At 37.9% G+C, this 27,653-nt stretch overlaps 1 protein-coding gene across 3 annotated transcripts in view; it reads left to right on the top strand.

The window, feature by feature from the left end:
* Positions 1–27,653, top strand: part of CDC14A (cell division cycle 14A) — a 169,235-nt gene that overhangs the window by 74,923 nt on the left and 66,659 nt on the right. For all 3 annotated transcript variants that reach the window (XM_003260116.3, XM_003260117.3, XM_012500327.1), the window contains exons 6-7: positions 13,721–13,787; positions 16,927–16,989. In XM_003260116.3, the coding sequence (XP_003260164.1) occupies positions 13,721–13,787; positions 16,927–16,989 (130 nt within the window). The remainder of the gene's footprint in view (positions 1–13,720; positions 13,788–16,926; positions 16,990–27,653) is intronic.

The following is a 27,653-nucleotide window of genomic DNA, read 5'->3' as shown; positions in this document are numbered from 1 at the left end:
TCCAGATTGTTTTCATGGCAGTCAGTGGCAGTGGTTTTCAAATCTACATTATTGGTGCTCGCAAAACAGTATTTGTGAAAATTTAAAGTCCCACAAAACATTGAAAAGATAACCAATCTAAATTGTACAATTCTTATTTAAGATGTCTCTTGTGCTTTTAAATTCATTTTATACTTATTTCTTTGTTTGTTGGTCCATATGTATCAGGTTGGTAAGTTTTTTAGTATTGGTGATGATTCCTAAATCCCCTAAAAGCCAGTTTTTAAAATGACATATAGGCCGGGCACGGTGGCTCATGCCTGTAATCCCAGTACTTTGGGAGGTGGGCGATCACTTGAGGTCAGGAGTTCGAGACCAGCTGGCCAACAAAGTGAAACCCCATCTCTACTAAAAATACAAAAAAAAGTAGCCAGGCATGGTGGCATGTGCCTGTAGTCCCAGCTACTCGGGAGGCTGAGGCAGGAGAATTGCTTGAACCCGGGAGGTGGAGGTTGTGGTGAGCCAAGATTGTGCCACTGCACTCCAGCCTGGGCAACAGAGCAAGACTCCATCTCAAAAAAAAAAATAAATAAAAATAAATAAAATAAAATAACACATACAATTAAACAGGGAATAAAATTATGCTGACAATAAATAACATCCAGGGACCTAGTTTGGAAGACATATCCAGAGAACATGGCATGAAAAATAATGACTAAGTCTGGAGGTAAGTTTAGGTAGGGTAATGTGCTGACATTAATGGAATAAAGCTGGTTGAACATTCGATGTCTTATCCCTTTAGTTTTTTCCTAAAGCTTGGAGAAGAGGCTAGAATTTACAGGTGTTTCTCAAAGTTATGTTGATCCTCAAACTTATCTGCATACCTGGGGAGCTTTAAAAAACTATTGATCCCTAGATTCTGTGCCCAGAAATTTTGCTGTAATTGGTCAAGGGTGAAGTCAGATTATTGGGATTTTGAAAAACTGCATATATGATTCCAATATGTGTGGTCAAGGTTGAGAACTCCTGCTCTATAAGATGTGCCATGGCAAAATATATAAATATATATATAAATATATAAATAATATATATATATATAGTAAATATATACATCAAGTAAATTTAAAACTCTTCATCTTGGAGACTTACAAAGCAAATTTCTGTTTTAAAGATTCTGAATGGTTCTGGGTAATGAAGTAACCTGTTTAGCTCTGTATAACCCAGAATTTTCTTTTTTCTTTTCGTTTTTTTGAGATGGAGGTTTCACTTTGTTGCCCAGGGTGGGCTTGAACTCTTGGGCTCAAATCCTGTGTAGTTGGGATTACAGGCATGCACCACTGCATCTGGCCCAGAATTTTACAAAGTACTGATTTTCTTCCTTCTGCCCCATACTTTCCATTAATATCCAGCAGAACTCCTGTTCTGAAACACTCTGAGGCATATTTCCTGATCCACACCTGTGTGGAACAAAAAACATCTCTTGGGATTAGAATAATATGCTAGCATTTTGTGGAACATTTTTTTTTTGTGCTGTTTCCTGAGAGTCTTGGAAATAGATGGCTTATCAAATAATGGTATTTTATTTAATGTGAACAGGAATAGCCAAGTTTTCTCGCTGTTGTGAGGCCAATCTTCTCTAACAGAGGATTCACACACCTCCCACTGGCAATCCTTTAATGACATCTGTCATTAAAATGGATGCATAATGTTTGTGTTGAGGGAGGTGTTTGTTGTGTTTTGGGGGATGACCCTTAGTGATATCCCAGTTGCTGAGCTCTGTGGCTGAGTTTTAATGGGAAATCTCAAAAGTAATTATTTTAGATCTTCTGGGCATGCCAGAACTTGTAGGTCTTTAAACAAAGGCTCAAAAGGGTCAACCACTTCGGACTTGGCATCAGGCTGCCTTCTTTTTCATAAAGTAAACATGTGCTGGTAGACATTAGATGTAATCATAAAATGTATTTCCTTACATAAAACATTGAACCAGATTTTTATTAGCTTAAATATGATATTGTGATTTTTGTCGAAGTTCGTTTAGCAATTAACTATACTTCAAAGGGAAAGTTCTCTTTACCGTGCTTTCCTCTTGAGTATCAAAACTATGGAAACAATATTTTATTCTCTTTTAAGATGTTCCTTTCATTCTCAATTTTTCCCTGCTGCTTCTCAGTCTTGATCTTTGGGGTCATTTCTGCCCCATGGATCTTTAATAAACTTTAGCTTTTGGTGCTTGGTATGATGGAAGCTAATGCCCATTAGTTTTGACTAGTGAGGATGTGCCAGTTTCATGAGTGTTGAAAATGGATGGCTTTTCTAGTCCAAACTGTTGAATCCATTCTTAACAGCTGGGGCATATTTTGAATAAGTTGTACCCCCATGAAAAAAGACTCTTTGTTGGAGTTTTCTTGTTAAAGTGCTTGAGCTCCGCTATACAGGATCTGAGAAGAGAAACAAGTGTAAGTGTCTCCATGACCCATTAAGTACTCACATGGAGGTGAGTTATATTATTCTATTTTTTATCTGCTGGAACAACAAGGTGCTTTGGTGATTTGTGTTGCGAAAACTCGCTCAGACTACTTTTTTTTTTTTTATTCCTACCTTTAGGGTTCCAGATCAGTTTTACCAAACTTAGTGAAGTAGGGTAGGTGCCAAAGTTTTTGTACTCTTTATGGTATATTTCCAGTAGCCTTAGTTGATAAAGATGGTTTTGAATAAGATTGCAGTCATTTACCTTAATGAACACAGTAATAGTTATTATTTTGTTGAATGTTATGAAAAGCTCTTAAATACCTGAGTTAAAACCAATTTGCCATTATTTTTATTTTTAAAGAAAAATTATTGGCTGTGTGGGTGGCTCATTCCTGTAATCCCAGTGCTTTAGGAGGCCGAGGCAAGAGGATCACTTGAATCCGTGAGTTAGAGACCAGTCTGAGTAATATAGTAAGACCTGATCTCTACAAAAAAAATAAAATAAAAATTAGTCAGGGGTAGTGGCACCCATCTGTAGTCCTAGCTGCTTGGGAGGTTTAGGTGGAAGGATTGCTTGAGCCCAGCAGTTTGAGGCTGCAGTGAGTTATGATCATGCTGCTGTGACAGAATGAGTCCCTGTCTCTGAAATTAAAAAAAAAAAAAAAGAATAGAAAAATTAGTGGTTAAATGGGTGTCGATCAGATGTTGATAAAATGCCCAGAGTACAGGTCTTGGTCTGTTTTTCTGGTGTTATGGCTAGTTCTAGACAGATTTTATTCTGCTGATTTCAGGTGACCTTTTAAGCCATGACTTAGAATTGAATTTTCACATATCTCTGTTTCTTTAGATGAGTAAAATGATTTCTGTATAGCCTTATATTAAATCTGAAAAGCTGAGATTCTGTTTTTTTGTCTGTTTGTTTGTTTGTTTGTTTGTTTGTTTTGTTAGGTACAGGTCATGTTCAACTTTGGGCCCTGCCTCCTGAGGCATGTGGTTTTGCTCTTTCGTGAATGGGAGATGGTTTTGTCCTCCCTACTAATTCTCAATACAGTTTCGTGTTGTAGGTCTCAATGATACAAGCTCTTTCTTTTACTGTAGCTGGTACATAGATGTCATAGATTTGTTCAGAGGCTGGAAACTAGGATGTACTTTGGACAATTGTGTAAAGTATTTTGGGCATTGTCTAGCTCTGAAGTATACATACAATATAGTCTGCAGCTGAACTGTCCAGTATGTTAGCTAGTAGCTACATGTGTTATTGAACACTTGAAATCAGTCTAGTCCAAATTGAGATAGATTGTATATTTAAAATACATATTGGATTTCAAAGATGTAGTATAAAAGGCGGGGTGTGGTGACTCACAGCTGTAATCCCAGGCCGAGGCCAGGAGTTCGAGATCAGCCTGGACAACATAGTGAGACCCTGTCTCTCAAAATAAAAAAATTTAATATAAAAGAAAAATGTAAGATATCTTATTTATAATTACATTGATTAATGCCGAAATGAGAATATTCTAGATATATTGGATGAGCAAAATACACCACTAAAATTTACTTTTTTCTTGTTACTTTATTTTAATATGGTTATAAAAAAATTAAAATTATACATGTGGCTCTCTTTTGAGGATGGCATTGTATTTCCATTGGACAGTGATGATCTAGAGTGTTTTTGCTATTGTACATAGCTCATAATTAAAGATTGTTTTATATCCTTTCTGCTTTATTTATTTGTTTTTAGAAATAGAGTCTCTGTTAGCAGGCTGGAGTGCGGTGGCCAGATCGTAGCTCACTGCAGTCTTGAACTCCTGAATTCAAATAATTCTCCTGCCTCAGCCTTCTAGGTAGCTTGCCACCACTCCTGTCTAATTAAATTTTTTTTTTTTTTTTTTTGTAGAGAAGGGGTCTCCCTCTGTTGTCCAGGCTAGTCTAAAACTACTGGGCTCAAGCAATCCTCCTGCCTTGGCCTCCCAGAGGGATCATGGGTGTGAGCCATCATGCCTGGACACATTTTTGCTTCAAAAGGTCAATAGTTCTTAGCCACCAGAGGTGTTCAGGCATAAGTTGAATGAACTCTTGGTAATGATCATTTATTCATTCCTGTATTAATTCATTCAGCAATATCTATAACATACTAATTTTCCCAACACTGTACTATGGGCCAACAGACATAAAAGACACGTTTCCTGTCCTTAAGAAGCTCATCTTCTTGTGGAGGTTGTGAAGATGGGATTCAGTTCAGTGCTTATAAGGGTTCTTAGATGACCTTTATGATCCTTTCCAACCCATTGCTCTGCAATTTTTGCATACCTCCTAACTACTTGTTACCCAGAGAATTTAGAGAATCAAGGACTTAAGATAATTGCAGATCACACTCATTTCCAAAATTTCTTAGTTTCTTTTCTATCAGCTCTTTTTGTATTTTTTAATGTAGTCTCCACATTGTAGACACTGTGCTTCTGTTCTCCATTCTTTCTTCTTTGAGTAACTTCATTATTCATAATAAGAAATGCTTTCTTATTTTGTGTAAATATGTTCTTTCATCTCTGGTTTCATCTCCCATTATTAATATTTATAAGGTTGCTTCATTCTGAGTGATTTCTTAGATTCTCAGGTTACAAGCAGTGGTATGTTGGTAAACTGGCTCTATAAGTAAAAAGTATTTGCTGATTTCCACGGTACAAATACTTTTACCACTGCTGATTTGGGCTCTCAAAATTTCTGAATATTTAACAGTTGACTCTCGAGAGCCTATATAAGACAGTGCTAGGATACCAGTGAAACAAGCTCTTTCTTTTAACATTTAATTGTGGATGTTGATTCTAGTTTTCTTAAACTTAGTTTTTTTCCTACTGTTTTTCTGCAAAATAAACACTAAACACAAAATAAACAACAAGTCCCAATTGCTCCTTCTATTTAAATATTCATTCATTTAGTTTTTCATTCCAGAACTATTTATTGACTGCAAATTCTTCCTATGGTCATAGTTGTGGATTTTTATAATCACTGTATAATAGCTGTATGGTTCAGTCGACTAGTATGCCAGAAGTCACATTTAGAAAGATAGAATTGTGGCCAGGCGTGGCGGTTTGAAGGTTGAGGAGGGTAACCTAAGATGAGGGTGAGTGGGAAGAACATGTGACTTGCAGATGTTCAGGTTCTGTAGGAAGAGCCCAGTGGCTACTGGGAAGCTCAGGGAAGATGGGGCCAGATACCCCCAGGCCTTGTGGCCACAGTAAAGATTTGAACTTTTCCTTGAGAGCAATGGGAAGTCAGTGAGGGGTTATAGCTGAAGAGCAATCAGATTAGATTTGCCTTTTAAAAATATCGCTCTGGCTTCAGTGAAGAAAACCATTAAAAAGTCTAAGAGTGGGTGTAGGAAGGCAGTGGCAATGGAATTGGCAAGTGATGCATTCAAGAGATATTTAAGAGGCAAAACCAATGGTGCGTAGTGAGGGATAGGATAAGGGGAAAGAAAGGTGAGACTTCTGGCCTGTAGCTTGAATGACTGTGGGAGCTTTTACCCAGACAGGGAGCGCTGCAAGACTGGATTATCATTGCAGTTGTTTTTTTTGGAGTGGGAGCAGATTCAAGAGATTCTTCTTACACAGAGAGTCTGAGACATCTTTAAGACACCCAAATGGAAATGCCATGTAGGTGGTTGGCTGTACTATTTTTGAAGCTTTAAGAAGGAGTTTGTGCTGGAGAGATTTGAGGGTCATTGGTAGATAGATAGTAATTTATGCAGATGTCTAGGGCAATGATTCTCAAAATATGTGCCCTTCTAGCGGCAGCCTCAGCTCCACCTGGAAACTTGTTAGAAATGCAAATTCTCAGGCCCTGCCTTTGTCCTATTGAATTAGAAACTTGAGGTGGGGCCCAGCAGCCTGTGTCTATGAAACTATCCAGGTGATGCCAATACACACTAAAGTTTTAGAGGCCCTGGTCTAGAGAGAGTATGGAGTGAGAAGAATTTTGGTCTAGAGTTGAAACTTGAGAAGGTTTGAATTTTAAAGACTGGGAAGTGAAGGATGACTTTGCAAAGGAGGTTGGAAGTAGTGTTTAGAGGGTAGAAGGAAAATCCAGGAACCAAGAGAAGAGAGCAAAGTAGGGAGTTACTTGTTGCTGATGTATTAGGTAAGATGATCCATGCACAATGTTCTCTGGGCTTAAAATAAGTAAATCCAGACAGACAGAAAATAAATTAGTGGATTGCCAGGGGCTGGAGGAAGGAGAATGGGGAGTGACTGCAAATGAGTACAGAGTTTCTTTTTGGGGTGGTAAAAATATTTTGGAATTACTGGTGATGGTTGTACAACATTATGAATACACCAAACCCCACCGAATTGTACACTTTAAATGGGAAGATGAGGCTGGGCACGGTGGCTCACGCCTGTAATCCCAGCGTTTTGGGAGGCCGAGGTGGGCGGATCGCCTGAGGTCAGGAGTTTGAGACCAGCCTGGCCAACATGGTAAAACCCTGTCTCCACTAAAAATACAAAAATTAACCAGGCATGGTGGCAGGCGCCTGTAATCCCAGCTACTCAGGAGGGTGAGGCAATCGCTTGAACCCGGGAGGCAGAGGTTGCAGTGAGCCAAGATTGCGCCAGTGCACTCCAGCCTGGGCTACAAGAGTGAGACTTCATCTAAAAAAAAAAAAAAAAAAGAAAAGGAGTAATTCTTTTTATTATTATTATTATTATTATACTTTAAGTTTTAGGGTACATGTGCACAACGTGCAGGTTTGTTACATATGTATACATGTGCCATGCTGGTGTGCTGCACTCATTAACTCATCGTTTAGCATTAGGTATATCTCCTAATGCTATCCCTCCCCCCTCCCTCCACCCCACAACAGTCCCCAGTGTGTGATGTTCCCCTTCCTGTGTCCATGTGTTCTCATTGTTCAATTCTCACCTATGAGTGAGAACATGCAGTGTTTTGTTTTTTGTCCTTGCGATAGTTTGCTCAGAATGATGGTTTCCAGCTTCATCCATGTCCCTACAAAGGACATGAATTCATCCTTTTTTATGACTACATAGTATTCCATGGTGTATATGTGCCACATTTTCTTAATCCAGTCTATCGTGGTTGGACATTTGGGTTGGTTCCAAGTCTTTGCTATCGTGAATAGTGCCACTATAAACATACGTGTGCATGTGTCTTTATAGCAGCATGATTTATAATCCTTTGGGTATATACCCAATAATGAGATGGCTGGGTCAAATGGTATTTCTAGTTCTAGATCCCTGAGGAATCGCCACACTGACTTCCACAATGGTTGAACTAGTTCACTGTCCCACCAACAGTGTAGAAGTGTTCTTAATTTCTCCACATCCTCTCCAGCACCAGTTGTTTCCTGACTTTTTAATGATGGCCATTCTAACTGGTGTGAGATGGTATCTCATTGTGGTTTTGATTTGCATTTCTCTGATGGCCAGTGATGATGAGCATTTTTTCATGTGTCTCTTGGCTGCATAAATGTCTTCTTTTGAGAAGTGTCTGTTCATATCCTTCACTCACTTGTTGATGGGGTTGTTTTTTTCTTGTAAATTTGTTTGAGTTCATTGTAGATTCTGGATATTAGCCCTTTGTCAGATGAGTAGATTGCAAAAATTTTCTCCCATTCTGTAGGTTGCCTGTTCACTCTGATGGTAGTTTCTTTTGCTGTGCAGAAGCTTTTTAGTTTAATTAGATCCCATTTGTCAATTTTGGCTTTTGTTGCCATTGCTTTTGGTGTTTTAGACATGAAGTCCTTGCCCATGCCTATGTCCTGAATGGTATTGCCTAGGTTTTCTTCTAGAGTTTTTATGGTTTTAGGTCTAACCTGTAAGTCTTTACTCCACCTTGAATTAATTTTTGTATAAGGTGTAAGGAAGGGATCCAGTTTCAGCTTTCTACATATGGCTAGCCAGTTTTCCCAGCACCATTTATTAAATAGGGAATCCTTTCCCCATTGCTTGTTTTTGTCAGGTTTGTCAAAGATCAGATAGTTGTAGATACGCGGCATTATTTCTGAGGACTCTGTTCTGTTCCATTGGTCTATATCTCTGTTTTGGTACCAGTACCATGCTGTTTTGGTTACTGTAGCCTTGTAGTATAGTTTGAAGTCAGGTAACGTGATGCCTCCAGCTTTGTTCTTTTGGCTTAGGATTGACTTGGCGATGCGGGCTCTTTTTTGGTTCCATATGAACTTTAAAGTAGTTTTTTCCAATTCTGTGAAGAAAGTTATTGGTAGCTTGATGGGGATGGCATTGAATCTATGAATTACCTTGGGCAGTATGGCCATTTTCACGATATTGATTCTTCCTACCCATGAGCATGGAATGTTCTTCCATTTGTTTGTATCCTCTTTTATTTCATTGAGCAGTGGTTTGCAGTTCTCCTTGAAAAGGTCCTTCACATCCCTTGTAAGTTGTATTCCTAGGTATTTTATTCTCTTTGAAGCAATTGTGAATGGGAGTTCACTCATGATTTGGCTCTCTGTTTGTCTGTTATTGGTGTATAAGAATGCTTGTGATTTTTGCACATTGATTTTGTATCCTGAGGCTTTGCTGAAGTTGCTTATCAGCTTAAGGAGATTTTGTGCTGAGACAATGGGGTTTTCTAGATATACAATCATGTCATCTTCAAACAGGGACGATTTGACTTCCTGTTTTCCTAATTGAGTACCCTTTATTTCCTTCTCCTGCCTGATTGCCCTGGCCAGAACTTCCAACACTATGTTGAATAGGAGTGGTGAGAGACAGCGTCCCTGTCTTGTGCCAGTTTTCAAAGGGAATGCTTCCAGTTTTTGTCCATTCAGTATGATATTGGCTGTGGGTTTGTCATAGATAGCTCTTATTATTTTGAGATACGTCCCATCAATACCTAATTTATTGAGAGTTTTTAGCATGAAGGTTGTTGAATTTTGTCAAAGGCCTTTTCTGCATCTATTGAGATAATCATGTGGTTTTTGTCTTTGGTTCTGTTTATATGCTGGATTACGTTTATTGATTTTCATATGTTGAACCGGCCTTGCATCCCAGGGATGAAGCCCACTTGATCATGGTGGATAAGCTTTTTGATGTGTTGCTGGATTTGGTTTGCCAGTATTTTATTGAGGATTTTTGCATCAATGTTCATCAAGGATATTGGTCTAAAATTCTCATTTTTTGTTGTGTCTCTGCCAGGCTTTGGTATCAGGATGATGCTGGCAGGAGTAATTCTTTAGAGAAATCTTGTTTTAAAGAGGAGTCCAAACTGGGTGGAAGCTGAAGGAAGATGTGGAGCTGGGAAAATTTTGGATGGCTTGTTCTTTTTAGAGCTAGTAGGGACCTGAAAATGTTTAAATTCTGTTGGAAAGGATCCAGAAGAAAGATAAAGAGATGATCAATGGTGTTGAATGGTGGTATAACCTCAGAGTAGGAGGGGACTTTTGGGGCCAATAGTCTGCTGTTTTCCTAACTCCTGACCTCCATTTCATGTTATAATGCAGGTGAAAAAAATTCTTTAGAAGGAATCTTCCAATTCCAAGTTTGAACATCATGTGGGGCAGGTATCTTTTTGCCTCCTAGGGCCAACCATTCTATTTTGAGATGGTCCTGACTATATTGGTGAGTTGAGGAAAATCAGCAGGGAAAATTGACTTATAAAATGGGAGGGAATGTTTCCTCTTAAATGGACTTTCAGTCTTATTTTAGTCGTTTCCTTTATCTTCACTTCCAGGATAACACAGTGCTGCCAATTCCTAAGCCTTTTGAGACTTACCTGGTATTAATTGTGTTGGTTATCAGTTTTTTTTTTTTGGAGATGGAGTCTCCCTCTGTTGCCCAGGCTGGAGTGTAGTGGTACAATCTTGGCTCACTGCAACCTCTGCCTCCCAGGTTCAAGCAATTCTCCTGCCTCAGCCTCCCGAGTAGCTGGGATTGCAGGTGCCTGCCACCACGCCTGGCTAATTTTTATATTTTTAGTAGAGATAGGGTTTTACTATGTTGGACCAGGCTGGTCTCAAACTCCTGACCTCAGGTGATCCACCTGCTTCGGCCTCCCAAAGTCCAGGGATTACAGGCATGAGCCACTGTGCCCAACTGGTTTTCAGTTTTTTCATTGTCAGTTTAGTATTCAGTTTTCTTGGTCTTCTAACTTATTTACCACTCATCTAAATGATGTCTAGCTTTCAAAATTTTATTGTTTTGTCTCTTCTCTTATTCTCCTAGTCTTTGTTGGTTTCCATTTAAAAAACAAAAGCCTTTAAAAATTCACCTTTTGGTCAGGTGCAGTGGCTTACACCTGTAATCCTAGCACTTTGAGAGGCAGAGGTGGGTGTATCACTTGAGCTCAGGAGTTCCAGACCAGTCTGGGCAACATGGCGAAACACCGGCTCTACGAAAAATACAAAAATTAGCTGGGCATGGTGGCTTGTGCCTGTAGTTCCAGCTAATTCAGGGGCTGAGGCTGGAGGATCACTTGAGTCCAGGAGGTGGAGGCTGCAGTGAGCCAAGATCGTACCACTGCACTCCAGCCTGGGTGACAGAGTGAGAACCTGTTTCAAAGAAAAAAAAGTCTCCTTTTAGTGGGGTTTGGTAAATGCATGGGTTCAATCTTCCATCTTTATCTTCTCTCTCTTTTTTTCCCCCAGAGAATATATAACATGTTTTTGTGTCCCTTCACTGTTATAGTATTCTCCTGTGACTATGTATGAGCCACATGTCACTAATAAGCCATTTCTTTCTTGTCCAGTCTTTGGGGCGGATTTTGGGAACCTGTTGGCATTATGTGGCTGTCATGAGGGTTACATGTGCTAATGCATCTAAATTACCTGACACAGTTGGTACTCAAAAAAGGCATGCCGTTTCCTTTTCTCAATCTGGAGGACATGACTAAATTCTATTGCATTCCTTATTAGATTTCAATTTGTAAACTTCTGTGTGCCTTTTCAGCCTGTGGTGATTGACTTGCCTGGTTCTGTCAGATGGCATATTAACTTTCCCTCCCAGCTTTGGAGGCCTGCAGATTTGACCACCAGGTCACCAGAGCTCTCCTTTCAGTCACGCTGGTAACAATTGTGGCTGTGATGGGGTAGGAAGTATCATGAAAGCCTCACCATACTTTGCAGACATTCAGAAAGAATAGGCCTGGAACTTTTTCTGGTGGCTTACATTAGTGACATTGTTTAGCTGAGTCTAGGGGTGGGAAGACATACTTGAAAGAATAAGGGATACCTCTACTTCTCGTAATTTTTTTTTTTTTACTCTTTTTAAATATAAAGAAATTTTTACCCCCTTTTAAAAAACATAAAGCAGTAGTTTTTAATCTAGGGTTTGTGGAGAGAATTCAGGGAGTCAGTGAACTTAGATGAGAAAAAAATTATCTTTATTTTTACTGACCTTACCTTATCAATTGTAAGGTTACATCCAATTATAAATGTTGTAAATGAACTATAGTAGCATTAGCAATATAAGTGACAATTTAATATCACTTACAGTTATTATTTCTTAAAATATTTATGCTCATTCCTTCCTCAAAATTATAGTAGCAGTTATCAGACTTGCCACTAGATCTTGTTATATATTAATTTAAAAAGTGCATTTTGGGGTGTTGAAGATTTGTTTTTTAGTATATTTAAAATACATATTTAAACTTTATTTAAATGTAATTGAAATAGTTTTCTCTTAATCCTAGTTTATACATTAAAAACATTATTCTGAGGAAATGGGTTTGCAGGCCTCCTCAGGTCGCTGAGAGTCCATGGCACAGAGACTCTGAACCCCAAAGACAAGTGTCTGCAAAGGAATTCATGGTTGTTTATATAAACTAATATTTTTCTTAGATCCCTAGTCACTCTTTTCTGTGGCATAGCCCATTAAAATTTGCTTTCTAACATATAGTTTACATTTTTACAAGATATTTGATAAGGGGGCTATTTTATTTTTCGCTGACATGTGAGTTCAGACGATACTTAAAAACACAAAAACAAAGATCCCTCCTTTTGAAATGAGACTTAAATATCTGGAATAATTGAAGTTTCAGGACTTAAGCATTCTGTTAAGTTGCTTTGCTAACTTCCTAGTTTTATGTTAGGCTTTCAGGATGCTGAAACTCAGGGATGATGAAGTTACATTTTACTTTATGGCTTAGCAGCCATAGGTTCAAGTGACCTTGGATGGTTGTAAAAGTTGGTTTTATGTTAATTATACCTTAAAGCCCTTAAAGGTCTATTCTCCCCTGGGAACGTCTTCTGGCCCCTTCCTGATGGCTGCCATATGTGCCTTTGACTTTGTCTAGATAGGTGTCTGCCTGCTCTGTTTCTTGGGTCAGCAGCAGAGGCTGGGCAGAGAGCCCGGAGCCTTGAGGTCAAGTTTCCTACCTCGGACACCTTGGAACACTGTAGTGTTAAAGCTCTGGTGCCAGTTCTTGCTTAACTGACCTGAACTTGATACTTTAGTTTTATGTTGCCTAAAGCAGGTCTGCTAAATTGCTCTAAAAACTTAAATAAAGTATGAAGCACTCAATTTTCACCACAGTAGGTTCCCACTCCTTTTGAAGGAGTACTTCATGGTGCATTAGAAGCTCTCGTGGCTCCCAGTGACTCAGAGGAGATTGTTTGGAAGCCTGACTACATTTTCCTGTTTTCTTTCTTTTCTTTTCTTTTTTGTAGGGGAAGGATGGCATTTAATCCATGAAAACACCTGCTAGGTTCTGTTGGCCTACATACATTGTCTCTCTTATCTTTTAAGCTTGTTTTTATCATATTCCTGACAGGAGGTTATTCCTCTGCCAGAATACCTCTTGCAATGATGAATGTTTTACTTAATCAAACAGTCCAATTCACTGTTAATAATAAGAACAGTCATAATATTTATGAAGTGCTTCCTATGTACCAGCCACTATATGAAGGACTTTACATATTTTAAAAAACACAATCTGACAACAGTCCTATGAGTGATAGCTGCTATCATTAACTTCATTTCACAGATGAGGAGACCAAGATTCAGCATAGAGGTAAAATAACTTGCTTAAGTTCCTGTGCAGTTCCTGGTCGAATTGGAAGTGGAACCAAGGCAGTCGGACTCAGGAACGCAGGCTCTTAAATCGGCCTTGGATTAAAGCAATTTCAGAAGTGCTTCAGTTAAGTGTGGTAGTTAACTCGTAGGATCTAATGTATTATATAAGTTTACCATGTTGATAGCTGTGAAGCCAAACAAGCACATCTCCAGCTGACTTTGGTATTATATTTTATTATTTGAATGTTCTAAATGCAAGTTTTTAATGTTGAGTTTATTTATGTTTATAGGGATGCTTCCTTTGGAAATTGCACTTACAATCTCACCATTCTCGACTGTTTGCAGGGAATCAGAAAGGTAATAACAATTCTCCTTGCTGTAGTTGACACAGTAGTTTAAAAAAATATGAGAAAGGAATAATCTCAACATCCTTATTTGTTGTTGGAGGGAAGAAAGGGGAGCCAGTAAGTAGAAGGCTTTTCACTTCTTGAAGGATGATTGATTTGTAAAATACAAACACCAGGAAAAACTGGGAGGAGGGAGTGGAAGGGGCCTTTCTTTGTTGTTTAAACTATTTGTGTTCCAGGGCAGATTTATCACCACTATCAGCTGCAGTGCCTGTGACATTGCTTTGTCACATGCTTAGCTTCATTATCAGGCTTGATCTTGGTGTGGGAGAGTCAGGAAGTTATCTAAGCCACTGTGCTCCTCTGCTGCTTGGTCCCACCCCAGACCCACTAAAACAAAAACTCTGGGGGTGGAGCCTTGCGGTCTGTATTTGAACAACCTCTCCAGGTGATGTGATGCACTCCAAAGTTTGAGAACCAAGTCATAGTTATTTAATTATTTCTGTATATAATGGAGAAGTTAAACTAGAAGATTTCTGAGAGCTCTCGGAACGTGTTTTAGAAACATTAATTCACAATCTGAGAAGTTATACAAGCTATACTGTAAATTCTAATAAGGGCTCAAAGTACATAATTCCATCTGGAACATATAACTGTGGTTTATTATCAGTCAGGAATGTACATATTACATAACCTATAGATCATAGGACATACATAATAATGTCACATGGACTATAAATATATTATCAGTAGCAATTCTAGTTCATTTCTCGGATGTAATATAAAACTGATTTTTGCTGTGTTTTGAGTTGAGAAAATTGGGGTGATAAATGTGCTACCTGTTTTATACATGGTTGTTTCTATTTCATTTAGAATGAATTTAAACCTTATCAAACTTTAAAATAGTTTTCAAATATTTTTCTTTCCACTTAAACAACTACAGAGATATCCTAGCCCACTCTTGCAACAATATTGCCAAGACGCACTTCCAGTAATGCCAGTTAAGAACTTCTGTGGAGACATTACCCAACATATAACCATTGGTTATAGCATTTGGAAAATATGCCTGAGGGAAAAAATAATTTATTTATCGTCACTATTATTATTTTGCCTTTTTTACCATCTGGTACAGGCCATTTGTTTTATAACACAAAATTTAGAAAGAGTTCACACTGGAATATCGTTGCCTGTAATTATGGTAATTAGTAACTCAGTATAGAAAGTTGTGCCATCCTTCCTGTTGTAGAGGAAAGGTACGTAAACTTGTTTCATCAAATATTGGGGTTAACTCAAAGACAAATGAGATTTTGGAGGATCTGATAGATTGTGCAGCATGTCTTTAAGTACCTGAGACATTTCCTGTAAGTTCATTCTCTTACGTAAGGCACCATGTTCTGGGCTATTTTTGTGTGGCAACGAGTAGTACCATTCCAAGAACCTATACAGAGTATGGCCACATTTTTGCCTTTTTAGGGAGCACATTTCTCTGATTTTAATGTATTGGCATTGTCATAAGTATAGTTTATATTCCATGTTATGTGAACTACTATACATGGATATAAGCAAACCCTTTGAAAATACAGAGGAAAAAAAAGTGAATCCTTCAGAGTGTATATATTTTTCTCACTTTTTTGTCTGGAAAGGTGCATATGGATGAACTCAGTTTTTTTTGTTTTGTTTTGTTTTGTTTTAGAATGGACTAATTTAAATAGTTTGTTCTGCTTATTCTGTAGGGGTTGTTTAAACCAGTGTTATCAGAATTTTGCGTTTCTAAGAGTCACCTGGGAAGCTATGCTGAAAATGGTGATCCTGGGCCCCAACCACAGAGAATATGATTTAATAGTTCTGGGGTGGGGCCCAGGAGTCTGCTTCTTTCATATGAATTACCCTAAGTGTTTCTGATGCTGATGGCGCATGTTCTGTGTTTTGAAAAAACACTGATAGATGTACTGGAGCTTGGCTTGCTAGTTTCTTTTTCTATTTTTAATGACTTGATCATGTAAATTTTAAATGTACCTGTGGTTTTGTATTCTATTGTAATCTGTGTAGCTTCATGATTTATAAAATAAAAGACTCTCTTCTCTTTAAAATATTAGATCTGAGCTAGCTGGATAGTTTTTAAAAGTTCTAAGTCATTGGTTACAAAACTGAGTATGAGTTTTACTTTGTGATAAAAATATCAGTTTTTTTTTCTTTAAATTGTAAGAGCAGTCAAGTATAATTCTACTTTGTCAGAAACTATCATCATTAAACAGATTCTCCCAAGATAGAGTTTTAGGAACAAATAAGGGCCTATGAAGTAGAAATATTAAGAAATGTTATATATATTATATATAGTATATATAAATATTATATATTATATATAGTATATATAAATGTTATATATTATATAGTATATATAAATATTATATATTATATAGTATATATAAATATTATATATTATATAGTATATATAAATATTATATATTATATAGTATATATAAATATTATATATATTATATAGTATATATAAATATTATATGTATACTATATAGTATATATAAATATTATGTATATTATATAGTATATATAAATATATATTATATAGTATATATAAATATGTAGTATATATAATGTATATATTATCTCATCAAATATTAATAAGGGCCTATTAAGTAGAAATATTAAGGAAGAAAAAACAGTAAAAGATGCAGGGTTTTTTTGGGGGGCTAAATATCTCCCTATGATAAAAGGAAGACAAAAACTCATAAGAATAATTGATTTTTCTTCTCCTAACAAAGAAGTTAATCACTATGATATATTCTGTCATAGTTAGGTCTAGTTCCCAACAGGTTCTAACTATAAGTTTATTTTGTTTCATTTTGTATACATATAATTTTACATACAAAACTGATGTAAATTAGAAATCAAAGCATCTTTTGTGGGGCTTTTTTCATGTTATTCTAAGTGTTTTTTTTAGTTCCATTAAGACAGTCTTAATGCAGTATAACCAGTGTTATAAAAAGATTTCTAGATATGCATTAAACATCAAAGGTTTCAAGCTATCTGTTCAGATTAGTGAGGATCATTTCTGTAAGTAGGAGTTCCAGAAATGATAAGTAGAGTTTATCAATTTAGCATGGAAAAACTAATTCAAATTCTGCTTTTAGGGATTACAACATGGATTTTTTGACTTTGAGACATTTGATGTGGATGAATATGAACATTATGAGGTTTGTACATTTAATTTTTTTTACAAAACATAATTTCATGTTGATTAATTTTTTTCCCCCTGTCACACTCATGTATTGCAAATCGAGTGGGTGCTAAATAAAAGCATTCTGGAGTTTTCCATAGTGGTCAGTTTTGTCCTTTCAGCCTTGGTTATTTCCTTTGAATCAGGAGTCACCAAAATTTTATTTTGGGAAAACAACATATCTATATATATTGTCTCATCTATATACAATCACTTTGCACCTTTAGTTGATAAGAAAAATCTAAGTAGGGTAGTAAAATTATGTTACTTTTATTTTAGAAATCAGGTTTTATTTAAAATAAAACTGAATTTGCACCTTTTATTTATTTTTGAGGCGGTGTCTAGCTCTTTTGTCCAGGCTGAAATGCAGTGGCACAATCTTGGATCACTGCAACCTCTGCCTCCCCAGGCTCAAGCTATCCTCCCACCTCAGCCTCCCAAGCAGCTGGAATTACAGGTGCATGCCGCCATGCCTGGCCAATTTTTTTTTTTTTTCTTTTTTTTAAAGACAGGATTTCACCATGTTGCCCAGGCTGGTCTTGAACTCCTGAGCTCAAGTGATCCTCCTGCCTCGGCCTTCCAAAGTGCTGGGATTACAGGCATGAGCCACCATGCCCAGCCCCCTTATAATATTTTGATTGTATAAATTTTATTTTGAAATATGGCTGAATTTACTTAGTTCTAAAAGTTGGCTGAATTTTTTTTCCCCATGGCATCATTACAAGACTTTTGATTAATGTCTTGACCGCTCAAAATGCAGGCAAAGGCTATCTCCAAGCTGGGTTGCACTGTAAGGAGATGTTGAAGAAGAGTAGGATAAGGAGTCTAGAAGTCATTAATTTTTTCTGAAAGATGAGAAGCCTGTACAGTGTGAGTAGGTTCAACATTCTCGGAAGGTGAACTCATCTGTTGGGTTTCCCCAGGGGAGTAATACAATTTATCTCTATCCTTAGTAAGATAAGGGCAGCTCTCACATTTGGGGCCCTAGTCTAGAATAGGGCTGTTTGGATATTCTGTTTCCATGTTAAATGCAACATATCTGAAAAGAAACTGATCATCTTTTACCCAAACATGGTCCTCTGCTTTGTGTGTGTTACCACATTGCCATCCTACTGAGCACCCAGGCTCAAGGCTAGAAACATTGCTTTGTTTTCCTCCCTAACCTAATGAGTATTCGGATCACTTCTACTGGTGCCACAGGATGTATTAATTATATCTGTCTTTCCTCTCTGTTCTCACTTCCTTCCCTCTGACTCAGGTCTCACGTCTTTTCCTGTGGACCTTTCATTTTAATAGTTCTCTAACTGAGCACGGCCTTTCTCCTCCCAGGCTGCCTTACACACACCTGAGTGATCCTAAAATAGAGTTCTCATCTTGCTTGTCTTGTTCTTGGCCCCGAACTGGCTGTTTCTTCCATTGCCCTGCTGAAATGAGGATAAACTCTCCTGTCCTGGCATTCTTAGCTGTGATGAGCTCCAGCCTACCCTCCTGGCTGCATCTCCTGTTTCTTCGCTGTACGTTCTCTGTGTTCCAGCTCCTCTGAACTGCTTAGTTACTGTTTCTTGAATATCCCTGTTGCTTGGCTGAGGTTGCTTTTTCCCAGATTCCCATCCCTTTAGCCTCCCCCTTCTCCATTTCTTTTGTGTTAAAATCCTGCACAGATTAGATCTCACCTCTGGAGTACTCTTCCTCCCTGCCTTCAATTTCATGTGTTACAATTTGTACTTTCCATTTTTCTTATATCATGGCTATTTGCCTACAAGCCTTATTTTCCTTATTAAGTTGACAAATTCCCTATGGATGGAATTATGACCAAATAGAAAAACATATACTTTGTTCTTGGTTAGAAAGACTTAACAACATAAAGCTGCTACTTTCCAAATTAATACATTTAATGCAATTTATGAAAAAAACCCAAAGAGAGTTTTTTTAATACCATAAAAGCATTTTTAGTAGTGACAAAAAAACTATTCCCCTCTAAAATCCCCAAATTAGAAACAAAGGGAATATGTATTTATAAGAAAGAAGGTCAGATAACTTGTAGTACATCTAAATCATTGAATGTTATGCAGTCATTTTAAAAAATGAATTGAGCTATACCACTTATCTTGGAATGATTTCTGTAATGTTTGTTAAAGAGAAGGGATATGGAAGAGTGCTTTAATAAAATCCATCTTTGTAATAAAACAAACAATAGTAAGACACTCCCTAGCCCACACAGTAGGTATCTGCATTATATGACCAGAGGTGACTTACTTTGAAGCTAATGAAGCTTAAATTTTAGAGAGCCTCACCCCCCAACTTGTATGGGCACCTTTTACAGTCCTATACCCAATTTTGTGTTAATAATTTTTTTACTCTTAAGATGGACCCTTAAATTAGGTAAGTTTCAGACCCCCCCAAAACCTGGATCTCTGCCCCATGTATATGAGCATGAAGAATGCAAATGGCCCATTGTATTAATTAAACAAAAATCTGACAAGAAGGTAGTCATGCTTTCACCTTGACAACAACCATCTAGGTGATGGGAGGGGAGCAGTCAGTTTTGGTGAACACTTAATGTTGTCAAACAACTTCTTTTTTTGAGAATGATTTATCTATTCTATTATAAAGCCTATAAAATAGAAAACCACTATTGTGATTGGCAGGTGGTAGGTATTTCTTAATTTTTAGTTTCTTAATTTCTTAAATGTTTAAGGAATAAATGAATAAAGGAACTCTTTTCTGACAATCTATGGGCCCAGTCATTTCCTGTCAGATTTCTCTTGCTGTTTTCCCTGTTCTAATTTGGTGAACTTGTGGAACAGCTGAATTCACACATTTTATTAGCTCCGGTAAAGTCAGTATTCCAGTGGAGGCAGTGTAGTTTTCAAAGCAAAATTTTATTGTTGACAGCAATTTGTGAGACTGGAAGCCTTAGATGATTAGGGGATGTTCAAGATGCAACTTTTCTTTACTAAAGTACATTTAGTAAATGATATGGCTCAAAAAAACAAAAACAAAAAACAAAAAAAGCCTAAACCAATAAGACCGTATCTCTATGTGAGATTAAAGGGGAATCTTATAGAAAGAGTGTTACTTATAAATGCTTCTAGCGATGAGGTCAACAGAATGTGGGAAATACTTTGTTGTGTAAAGTCTACAGATAAACCTCTGCCCATCCTGCAAAAGGTTCCATCCATCTTCCTCCTGCAATTCCAGGGTCTAAAGCAGTGCTGTCCAATAGAAATATGAAAGTCATATCATGAAATTAGTTTTAACAATACATTTTACTTGTTGTAAATATGTTGTTTACATATTTACTAATATACCTAAAATAACATTTAACATGTAAGCAATATAAAAATTATTAATGATGTATGTATTTTACATTTTTTTGAATTAAGCCTTGGAAGCCCAGTGTGTAGTTTATTTATTTTATTTATTGTGTTTTTTTGAGACAGGGTCTCGCTCTGTCACCCAGGCTGGAGTGCAGTGGTGCAACCTAGGCTCACTGTAGCCTTGACCCCCTGGGCTCAAGCCATCCTCCCACCTCAGCCTCCAGAGTAGCTGGGACCACAGGTGTGTGCCACCTTGCCCTGCTAATTTTTGTATTTTTTGTAGAGATGGGGTTTCGCCATGTTGCCCAGGCTGGTCTCAAACTCCTGGACTCAAGCAATCCACCCACCTGGTCTTTCCAAAGTCCTAGGATTGCAAGTGTGAGCCACTACGCCTGGCCTCCAGTGTGCAGTTTATACTATAGCATATCTTAATTTAGACTAGCCATATTTCAAGTGCATAATAGCCACATGTAGCTAGAGTATGGATTCTGCAAGGACAGGCTAGCCAATGTACTGTCGTAGTCCATCAGTGTCACATGAAGCCTAGGTTATATCTCCTTGCTTCATGTGATCTGTTGTTCACATAAGAGTTAATTTCAAAGCCCTGTTCTATTTAGAAAGCTCGAGGTGAGATACCTCAGGCTCTTGCTTTATTTTCGTGTGACTTAAAAATCACCCATTGTAGTAAGTATTGATAAACAACACCAGGTGTTGGGTTCCATCTTGCAAAAGTATCTTCCAAAATGTGGTCTTTCCAGGTCCTTTACCAAGCTGTTGTGGAACTGTGCAGTTCCTTACATTTGCCCCGACCAGACATGAAATTTGGGCAGCTATTCTGGGAAGGTCCAGAAAAATAACTGTGAGACGGTGGTCCAAAACCTTCCTCTAGGAATCAGTGTCAAAACATTTGTACTTCTCCAACAGCTTCTTAAGGTATTCTCAAAGAATATGTACCTTGAGAACCTTGAGAACTTTTACTCCTTTGAAATCTAGCCATTTCAAATCTAGTTCAGAAAAATGAAAGTTGACCTTTTGTCCTAGGGAAAAATAATGAAGATGATAGAGCTTGAACATTCAATTAAATTATGTAGCTGTAGGTATGTGAGGAACTATGCTCTTCAGTAGTGAATTTAGTGGTTAATGCTAGTGTAGGCTAATACTCTGCTTGTAAGACCTGGAAGTGGCACCCATATACAGAGTCTACCTTCAGTCAGCTTTCTTCTATTTTTTGGGGGGGGTAGCTGTCCTTATCAAACAAGATGTTGCCCAAACACCAGTGATCATTCATGATGCTACTGTTAAGCAGTTATTATTTACCAGAGAGAATTTGAAGTTATGTCTCTAGTTTGTTATTTTACTTGTCCCCAAGGGCTTTCCACTATTTACCAGAAGGCTTGCCATGTTTGATGATGGAAGTGTGATACGGTAGCAGTGTCCTGTTCTTAGTTGGGTTTTGGGGAAGAAATGCAGAGAAATGGTGCTTCAGTGGCAATATTGGAGGTTCCTCATCACTGTGGCTTACATTTATTACCCCATTCAAAATTCAGCCCATGCAATTTCAAGGAGTCTCCTTAAATATCTATTTGGGGATTAGGTGGAGCTAAAAGTTCAAAAATGACTTCAAAAATGAGAAAGTACTTTGATTTTTTTTTTCTTTGAGCTATTTTCTAGCTGCCATTATCTGCCCCCTGCCATAACTCATTCCTTTTTGGGTGTGAAAAACAAAATTATGAGAATATTTTCCAGAATATCAAGCTATTGTGGCGTTGATCCTGTACTTTTAAATGTGAACAAACCCAGGCCACTTCTTTACCATTGTCTTGACAGAAGTTAGAGCCACATTTGGCCTGTAGGCCTGATGACAGAGGCATCTGCTACTGCCTTGACAACAGTCACCACACAGGGCTCCTTTTGTTTTTTCATCATGGCACATGGAGAAAATGATAATATTTGCTCAACACCCTGTGATTATAGCTCATAGCTGTTGGCAACTGGCCTGGGGACTCTGGCTGCTCCAGTCTGCCCAGGCAGCTCCATTCTGGTCACACTGGCTAGGAAGCTTTGTTTTACAGAAATAATGGTGTGCAGATGAACATTTCTTATTTGAGAGTCAAGTAGCCACACCATGCTCCTTATGGCCTCATTCTCATAGCTTTTCAGTTCATCTGTTGAACAGATATTAAATGCCTCGTGTTTGCTCCATATATTTGCTAGGCCCAATGTTTCTTTTTCTTTTTTTGTTTTTTCGGAGGCTACCAGTAATATCATCTCTCCATGTGTAGGGTTAAAGCCTTTGCTCTTGTCACCTGGTACCATAGAATCCATGTATTCTTGTGCCTCATTCTGCAGCAGTTGCCACATTTGAGTCTTGCCCCAAGCCTCCATTTTTATGCTTATCAATTTAGTTGTGATACAAAATTTCTCACTGATCCATGACAGGCTGAAATGTGGACTATTTTGTTCCTGAGATATTCAAGCAATTCATGGGTTATCATTATTGCTATCTTTACCTAAAGGGTGCTCTTTTGGGGAAAGACCATTTCTATTCTAGAAAGTGATTTCACATTATTTTAGCCACATTACAATGTAGCCCATCTGGGAACTGTTTGTGAAAAAGCATGAGTTCATTCTGGATGCCTGGGATTGGGTCTTTCTTGGATCTTGGGCCTCTTCCATCAAGACTTCACATTACTATCAGGGTGTAGGTTTTAAAAATTAAGTCTGATTATATCATTCCCCTGTTTTATCATTTCCCCTTCATGGGCTCCATGCTGACTAAAGGTGTGGAGGAAATGCAGACTCCTTACTATAGCACAGAAGGCCCTTCTTGACATGGACTTGTCCTTCCTCTCCACCTTTGTCCTTTTCCACTCTCTCCCCATACCCAAATCCACGCAGCTTACCAGGTGGCGGCTTCTGAGCTTTTGCACATGCTCTTGCTCCCTCCTCCTGCCCGTCAGCTCTTCTTTCTGGTCCACTGTATTTACATGGCTGACTGTTAAGTCCTTCTCAACCCCATGGAAGCTCTTCTCATGTAGCCTTGTGTGGTACTCTGTTTACATATCTGTGTCTTTCCTGTATCTGCGGGTACTTTTGGGCAGGAACTGTGTCTTATTATTCTTCGTTTGAATAAGTAACCTAGTAGCACAGTACACTCCTAGTGGGCAGTCATTATTTGTGGAATGAAAGAACTAATGAATAAATGTGTGAATAATACTAAAAACAGGAGTATAGCACATTTCAAGATATTTTATATGATCTGTTTTCAGTGGAAAGTGCCTAAAACATGTTGATTAAGAATCCATTCTGATTTTGCAGTAATATTCCAAGGGACAAATTTACCATGGTAGACAACTTCTTCAAATGATGTTTCTGTTATCAGCAGCCAATCTATGCTGCAAGAGTGAGGTTTTTTTTTTTTTTGTTTGTTTCTAAGTCAGTTATTTACAACACAGATTGCTAGATATTTTAATCTAAGACCAGTTCTGTATGGAACATCAATTTAGTTTAATATGTGATTGGGGACCTATCTCCAGGTTGACTCTGTCACCCTTCACTGCATAAGTAAATTTTCAGATTGACCAGGTGGTGTGGAGTCCTAACAGTTGCTCTTTAGCACCTACCTTGAGAAACAGTAAAGTTTGTTACGCCTCCTGTCTCTCAACAAGTCACATCGGGTCAACAGCAGGAGTCAATGTTGTTGAACACTGAAGTTATGATGCTTCAAGACTTTGTTTGGATTAGAATTTGTACAGCAAACTAAAATGTAATCTGGCTGCTACTTGGTCTGCCTTCTTTACATGTTGGTGGATTATGGAACTGGAAATATGGGACTGCCATAGGACTGGGGTCCAGCAGTCCCCAGAATGCAAGTATGTGGGCATGTGCTCACCACCTGAAGCAGTTATGGAAGTACGCCTCCCGTGGCGATTTGAATATTGGAAGAACTGTTAGAAGAAGCATTCTCCTGGAGCCGTCTGGTAGTGTTCATTACACCACGCTAAAGCCTCAAGCTTAAGGAAGCAAAATTACTTCCTGGCCACCGCAACTGCAAAAGTGAGGGGACCCAGTGTTTCCGTATCTGTTACACCCATTGCTGGTTCAAAGATCACGTTGGTTAAGTCTATAAAATATTTTGAGACTTACCCTAACCTAAATAATTCCCCATGGCTTTTTTTCTTCCTCTCGAATGATTGTTTGGTATCTTTTCTTTCTTTTATCTCCAAACTTCTTAAGAGAGCAGTCTCGACTCTAACTAATTATGGTCTGGCCTCTGCTGAAACTGTTCCTGCTAACTCAAGGGTTCGTAAAACCAAGTGGCTATGCTTGTTCTTCTTCCTACTTGGTTTATTCTGTGGTCGCTCTCTAATTCGCATTCCTTCCCTGATTTATAATGTGCTGTCTTTTGGATTTCTCCTCCCTCCACGGCTAGCCATCTTTCTCAGCCTCCCTCTCAAGTCCTTTCTCTTCCTTTGCCCACCCTGATTTTCTGGGGCTCTCTAGGACCTCATGATTTCTGTTTATACACACTTTGTATGATTGAGTGCATCCAGTTCCAAGTTTCAACAACTATGTATGTGCTGCTGACTCCAAATCATCTTTGCGTCTTGAACATTGGAGTGGCATCTGCAAATGTGCACTGGATTTTTGCACCCTGCTGTTGTACCAGCAGAGGTGTTCACTGATCTGGACTTTTGGAATGGGCCTCTACATGTTCTCCAACCCTACTGTCTCCCTGCTGTAGCTGATGCTAGCAGAGATGAAGCAGTCATCCACATGGGACACTCGTCTTCCCTCCACCGCACTGTCTCCCTCAAAAGCAAGTCTAAATTAATAATCTAGAGTTTGATTATTATTTAAAGCCAGATGGCATGTCAACTTAAACCAAATAATTCAAATATTTACTTTGCTTTAAGCTCATAAAGTGCCTGTCCTTACAGCATATTTGCGTTTATGTAATACAACTATACTGTCAACACTGTTTTGTTGTTTTAGAAGTTAGGAAAATATAAAGAAGGCACTTTTTAAATGAATTTTAAAATGCCATTGTGGTTCTACCTTATTAAATTTCAAAATAGTCTTTGTGCCACTGTCATTCCTCTTACGTACTTTTAGTATTGCATGTTCAAAGTGTCATGTGACTTTTACTCTAATGGATAAAACGAAGATGAAAATAGCACCTACCTCACAGAGTTGTTATGAGAAGTAAGTTGTATGGAATATACTAGTGCTTTACACAGAGTCAGTGGTATCCACATATTTGCTGCCATTTTTGTTACTGTTATTTATCATTCCCACTTGCCTTTGGACTCCGTAAAAGCATAGAGAATACTTTTTATTATTTTATGTTCGACACCAAGTTACAGTCCTTGATATATAATAAAGGCTCAGCAAATGTCTAAATGAATGTTGAATTGCGCTTCAAAACTGTTTCTGCATGTTTTCCTAGACAACACATCTGTTGATAAAGGAAATCAGTCTTGTAATCGTCAACCTCAAAGACTATCTTTTCTATCTTATTGTAGGTTTATTACAGTAGTAAAAAGGTCAAATAGTTTTCAGTGTTTGGACTGAAAAATGTATTTGTGACTGTTTCTATAGAGTCACAGATGCATTTCTTAGAAATCATAAAAATTGGCCGGGTGCAGTGGCTCATGCCTGTAATCCCAGCACTTTTTGGGAGGCTGAGGTGGGTGGATCATGAGGTCAGGAGTTCAAGACCAGCCTGGCCAACATGGTGAAACCCGGTCTCTACTAAAAATACAAAAAAATTAGTCGGGCCTGGTGGTGTGTGCCTGTAATCCCAACTACTTGGGAGGCTAAAGCAGGAGAATCGCTTGAACCCGGAGGCAGAGGTTGCAGTGAGCTGAGATTGCACCATTGCACTCCAGCCTGGGCAACAGAGTGCAACTCCATCTCCAAAAACAAAAAAAAAGGAATTGTAAAAATTCATGTTTTTTGTCAAATTATATTTTGAGTACACCAGGAGAGTGAGTTATTCAAAAGAAAGCTGTGAATCTTTTGTAGATTGGAGAATCCTATAGCACAGTGAATAACAACACCTAAATGTATCACTTTCAGGAATTCAGATTTTTTTATTTTGGACTTTTCTTACAGTGAAGAACATCTATAGTTTTTTAGTATTTGGTAGGTAGTAGGCTTTAGATCAGAAGTGGTGATATCATACTCTTGCCTCATCCTTGCTTAGATATTTGTTTACAAAATGTGGTAGGGTTGGAAAGTACCTTAAGTTCCTGTCTGATCTAGATTTCTTTGAAGTGTATGTGTGTGTTTAATTAGAAAAACCAACTTGTGTCATATAAAGTATTTTATTATTGATAAACATTGACATTTGTGTAATTCACTATGAATAAAGGCACAAATATTAACTTTGGAAGACTACCAAAGTAAGCGTATATTATATTAGGTCAGTTAAAAGCTGTAACTTCCTTATTAATTTTTTTCTCAGATTTAGGTCTAAGACCTAAATCTTTTTGTTTATTCCATCAACCTTATCCTAGCTGCTGAATATAACCCAATATTATCTACTATTTATCTTTTTGGGTAGGAGGATTTGTAAACATATTCTTTTGGTTCTGTGAATGAATGTATCTTAGGGAGCCCCTTGCCTCTCTCCATATGATTAATTATAAAAGGTTGCTATTTAACCAAATGGATTTCTGTAATCCAAATAAGCAGATATTGCAGAGCATATTTATCTAACCTACTTGGTTGGTGGTCAAGGATACAGAAATAGTGACCGTAGAAACCTGTTTTCTTTTATTGTTCATAAAGAATTGGTTTTAGTCTCTTGATGATTAGTGCATACCTTTATTCTTGGATTTTCAAATACTGTTTTAAGCTTAATAATTACTTGAGAGATATTGGATAATTAATTTGAGACTTTTATTTAAACCAGCAAATTTTAATTGCCACAATTAGATTCTTTATTTAAGTTGTTATAAATAGAAGCTATGCTTGAGGTTTAATTTCACATGTGCATTCATAACACTCAGGTGTTCTTAGATTTTACTTAGGGCATTTTGGAGATTTTTTTTTTTTTTTCCTTTGAGATGGAGTCTCACTCTGTGGCCCAAGCTGGAGTGCAATGGTGCAAACTCGGCTCACTGCAAACTTCATCTCTGGGGCTCAAGCAATTCTCCTGCCTCAGCCTCCCAAGTAGCTGGGACTACAGGTGCACACCACCACACCTGGTTAATTTTTTTGTATTTTTAGTAGAGACGGGGTTTCACCATGTTGCCCTGGGTGGTCTTGAACTCCTGAGCTCAGGTGATTCACCTGCATCAGCCTCCCAAAGTGC

The sequence above is a fragment of the Nomascus leucogenys genome, chromosome 12 (assembly GCF_006542625.1).
Source record: "Nomascus leucogenys isolate Asia chromosome 12, Asia_NLE_v1, whole genome shotgun sequence".
Taxonomy (NCBI): Eukaryota; Metazoa; Chordata; class Mammalia; order Primates; family Hylobatidae; genus Nomascus; species Nomascus leucogenys.
The sequence above is the reverse complement of the archived record's forward strand: the minus strand, read 5'-3'. Positions and strand labels throughout refer to the sequence as shown.